Raw genomic sequence first — 4,285 nt, 5'->3', positions numbered from 1 at the left:
TACCATTTGTGTATGGCTAAATACAGTGGTGATTTTATAGCATCCTGGGCATTTCACAGCCATAAAGTAGGAATTAGGGCTCTGCACCAGGCGCTTTGTCTTGTGTTTCCTCTTCTCCTCTTCTGGAGAGGGATGAAGGAGATCCTTTGCAAGAGGCATGTTATAGAAGGGAGGTTGTCACCGCCAGCTCATTACCTCCGATCCACTAGAAAGAGATGAATGAACAGTTATGCTCAGCTCATTGTCTCCTCTGTATACACAACATCCAAAGCAAGGAATGGTGCTGCCCACAGTGGGCAGGTCTTCCCACCTGTTGGGTAACAGATGCTCTTTAAACAGGAAGGTAAACATCCCAAAATAGCTTCAGGAAGTCCCTGAAATTGACCAGATGCACTAGGCCCTTCCCTGCCAGAGGAAGCTGTATAAGTTGACAGTCCTGATCTCACAGAAGGAAGCTGAGCTGCTGTGGGTTTGTGTTGGACTTGGGAGTGGAGATGCCTGAGGCATTGTCTGAGCTGAGATGCAGACCCCTGCTCATCTTCAGGTAGGACCTACCCAGAGCCTCAGGAGTCTGCAAAACCTTGGAACTTAAGGCGATGCTGCTGGGAGTATGGGAACTTAGACTGGCTGGGGAATTATGACGGGTCACCCTGGAGCATCTGACTCCATGACAGTGTAGCTGTCTTTGAAGTACAGGTGTCTTTCTGTATGTTCGTTCAAACATATGACACTTAGGTAGCCCATTGTATTACATCTTACACTGCAAAGTGACCACCAACATCTTCTGGCTCCAGGTCAGGGATTAATTAATTAATTAAGTTTCTGGACTAAGATGTTATATCTCTTATCACTTGGCCGAGAGGATCGGGCAAGAAGACAGGGAGAGAGAGAGTAGAGTAACCCAAACCCAGGAAGGAAAGCTGGGTCTAGAGAATGCTTGAATGAGACTGGGCAGACCCTCAGAACACCGAGAGTCATTAAACAGGCCTGAGAGGTGTGGGTTGGGCTCTCCTCCAGTGAGCCTCCACCACCAGCATCATCTTCAGCACCTTATTCCACACCTGGAACCTTCCCCACCCCACCCCCATCGGTCACCCCCACAGGCCAAGCTGTGACCCCTGAATCCTCTCATCAGCTGTCAGGCACTTTTCTTACTTTATTTGTATTTATTTTAGTTTGATGTTTTGAGACAGGGTCTCTGGGCTGACCTTGAACTCATGGCAATCCTCCTGCCTCAGCCTTTGAAGTGCTAGGATTATGGTCAAGAGCCACCATACTCTGTGTTTTTTTTTTGTTTTTATCTGAGAGATGTCCTTGTAGCTTAATCTGGCCTCAAACTTGTGATTCCCCTGCCTCAGCCTTCAGAAGGACAGGTGTGCACCACCACAGCTTCTGTTACTCTCCATTTACAGGTAGGAAGATATCCCTGGAGCGGGTAAGAAGGAACTTGGGACCTGCTTCTTCCACATCCCTTTGTGCCCCCCCCCTCCCGCCCTGCTGTTACACACTCTTGACTGGAAGGCTCTCATTGCCTCGCTAACCCTCAGCTACAAAGCAAAAGGGGGCTCCCCTTGCAACCCAAAAGCAGTAAATTTAATACCAATAAAGGGAAGTTTGGCTTTGCAGAGAGTGGGCACCAGCTAAAAATACTGGTGGCTTCTCGAAGCACTGAGATGAATTCGTAGAGAGTTGACCTTCACACGCAGCTGGACAGAAATAAGATCATGACAGCCTGGTGTCTCAAGCCACCCACTGCACCCCAACTCTTTCCAGGTCTCCCTCCCTCCCTCCCCCATCACCCAATGACCCTGGTCATGCTGATCTCTCTGAAGTTCCTTGGAATGCCAAGCTGTTCCTGCCTCAGGGCCTCCATCTCTGCCATCTCTGTTGTCTCTGCCAGGGTGCTTTCTTCTCAGTCCTTTGCACAAGGCTTCCCCACACCCTCGGTGGTGCCTCAGCTGAAGTGTTTCACCTCCCCAGAGCCTTTCCCAGTGTGACCACCCAGGTGACTCAGTCCCTGGTCATCTGTCTCATGACCCTCATTCTGCTTGGCCTTCATCACAAGCCACAGGCTCTTATCTGTTTGTTTTGTGTTTGTGTCCTTCTGTGGGACGGAAAGCCCTGGGTGCCCAGGGGCTTGTCTGTCCTCGGCTGCTAGCATGATGCTCAATGGATGTTAGTTATCCAGCGCCTACTGCATGGTGACTCCTGGGAAGTCTCCCATATGTCACTCCCTCAGTCCTCAGACAGCAGCTGTGAGGGACTTCTGCCTCACTGGCTCTATAGATAAGGAAGTTGAGGTATAGATGAGAGAAGATTGGCCTGCGGACACAGCCAGTGAGGTTGGGGAACAGACCAAGATCTAGGGAAAAGGGCTGTGTCTCCTCTCCCAGTGGTCACTCTGTCCCTCTGGAAGATGGACTGAGAAGGTGTTCCCCAGACACAGAGGGATAGATGACTGCATGCTGGATTTGGAACTGGGGCTTCAGAACCTAACTCCAACCAAACCCAAAACACCTGAGTGCCGGGCACACCTAAAATTCCAGCACTCAGGAACGGAGGCAAGAAGATGAAGCCTTCCAGCCCAACCTGGGCTACACGGTGAAACCTGTCTCAAAAAGCAAAGACCAGAGGCTGGAGTGGGTGGCTCAGTGGCGAAAGCGTGTGGTGTGCTGCACTTGCAGAGGACCCGAGTTCGGTTGCCCTGGGTGCATACTGGGTGGCTCACGACTGTCTGGACCTGACATCTTCTTCTGGCCCTATGTACCTGTGCACACATGTACCTACCCACTCCCACAGGCAAGCATACATTGTTAAAAAATAAAACAAGGGCCGGGCGTGGTGGCGCACACCTTTGATCCCAGCACTTGGGAGGCAGAGGCAGGTGGATTTCTGAGTTCGAGGCCAGCCTGGTCTACAGAGTGAGTTCCAGGGCAGCCAGGGCTACATGGAAAAACCCTGTCTCGAAAAACAAAACAAACAAAAACAAATTAAAAATTAAAAAAAATAAATCTTTTTGTAAATGCAAAAATGAAACAAAGTAACAGCAAAAATCAAGAAGAAACAAAGCTACAACAACAACAAATCTCAAATCCAAAATTCTCACATACCCCCATACACAGGCACACAGAACTAGGCAGAATGTTTCAATGAACAATTCACAAAAAAAGAAACCCAGTTGAAAAGTAAACAAAGTGTCAACCGAAGAGGGTAAGGATGGGAAAGATGGTTGGAAGTGGTAGCTATGGCTGCATGCATGCACAGCACTCGGGAAGTTAGAAGGGGGGTTACTGTGAGTCAGAAGATAGCTTGTGCTACAGAGGGGGATCCTACCTTAAAAGACAGATAGCAAGAAAGACAGACAGACCAGTCAGTCTGGCCAAGTATGGCAGCTCCTGCCTAAAGTTCAGGCTGAAACATAAATTCAAGGCAATGAGAGATACATAGTAAGGTCAGGGCTAACCTGGGAACTAGCTAGTAAGACCCTGTGTGTATACACACACACACACACACACACACACACACACACACAATGGCCCACATGTGCAGGCTTGCTTTTTTTTTTTTTTTTTTCTTTTTCTTCTGTTTTGTTTTCATGACAGGATTTTTTGGTTTTTTCGAGACAGAGTTTCTCTGTGTAGCCCTGGCTGTCCTCGAACTCAGAAATCCACCTGCCTCTGTCTCCCGAGTGCTGGGATTGAAGGTGTGCACCACATCCACCGGCTGTGGAATAACTGGGAGTGCAGACAGAAATGTCTATCCACTCATTTACTTATCAAACATCTACCACAAGCCAATCGTCTTCTCAAACACCAGAGAAGATACAAACCAAAAGGGAACCTGACCCAGGTGGAAGGAGACCCAACAGCAGCCCAGTTAAGAGCACCAATTGAGCTAGAAAGAACTGGGTTCGAGTCCCATCTCTGCTACTTACTAGACTTTGGGCTATTCATCTAAACCCCCATTTCCTCTGTTCCTATCAAGACTAATGCTTCAGGGATGCCCGGAGAGAGCTGGCTGTGTGCCCCCCAGTTCTGCTGTGAGGTAGATTGGAAGGGACTGCCCTGTGGCATATGGATCCCATGCTGATGGCTTGAGGTTTGTACCCAGGCAAGGGAAGAAACAGTCTCAGAAAGATCCCTGGGACAAGAGTGAGGGGGTGACAGGAGCCACAGGGCCACCTAAGAAGCCTGTTAAGGTAACCTGGGCAAAGGGCTGGAAATTTGGGGTTTTCCGATGGCTTTTTTTCCTCCATTTTTAGTGTGTTTGTGTGTGTTGTATGTTC

General features: G+C 49.0%; 1 protein-coding gene across 1 annotated transcript in view; it reads right to left on the bottom strand.

Annotated features, from left to right (window-relative positions):
* Positions 1–159, bottom strand: part of LOC147004195 (small ribosomal subunit protein eS27-like) — a 509-nt gene extending 350 nt beyond the window's left edge. The window contains exon 1 of the mRNA XM_085838386.1: positions 1–159. This exon is cut by the window's left edge and continues 61 nt beyond it. Within this exon, the coding sequence (XP_085694512.1) occupies positions 1–159 (159 nt within the window).
* Between the last annotated feature and the right edge of the window lie 4,126 nt (positions 160–4,285).

The sequence above is a fragment of the Mus caroli genome, unplaced genomic scaffold, assembly GCF_978045245.1.
Source record: "Mus caroli unplaced genomic scaffold, Mus_caroli_1 scaffold_6, whole genome shotgun sequence".
Lineage (NCBI taxonomy): Eukaryota > Metazoa > Chordata > Mammalia > Rodentia > Muridae > Mus > Mus caroli.
Note: the sequence above shows the minus strand (reverse complement) of the source record. Positions and strands in the feature narration are given on the sequence as shown.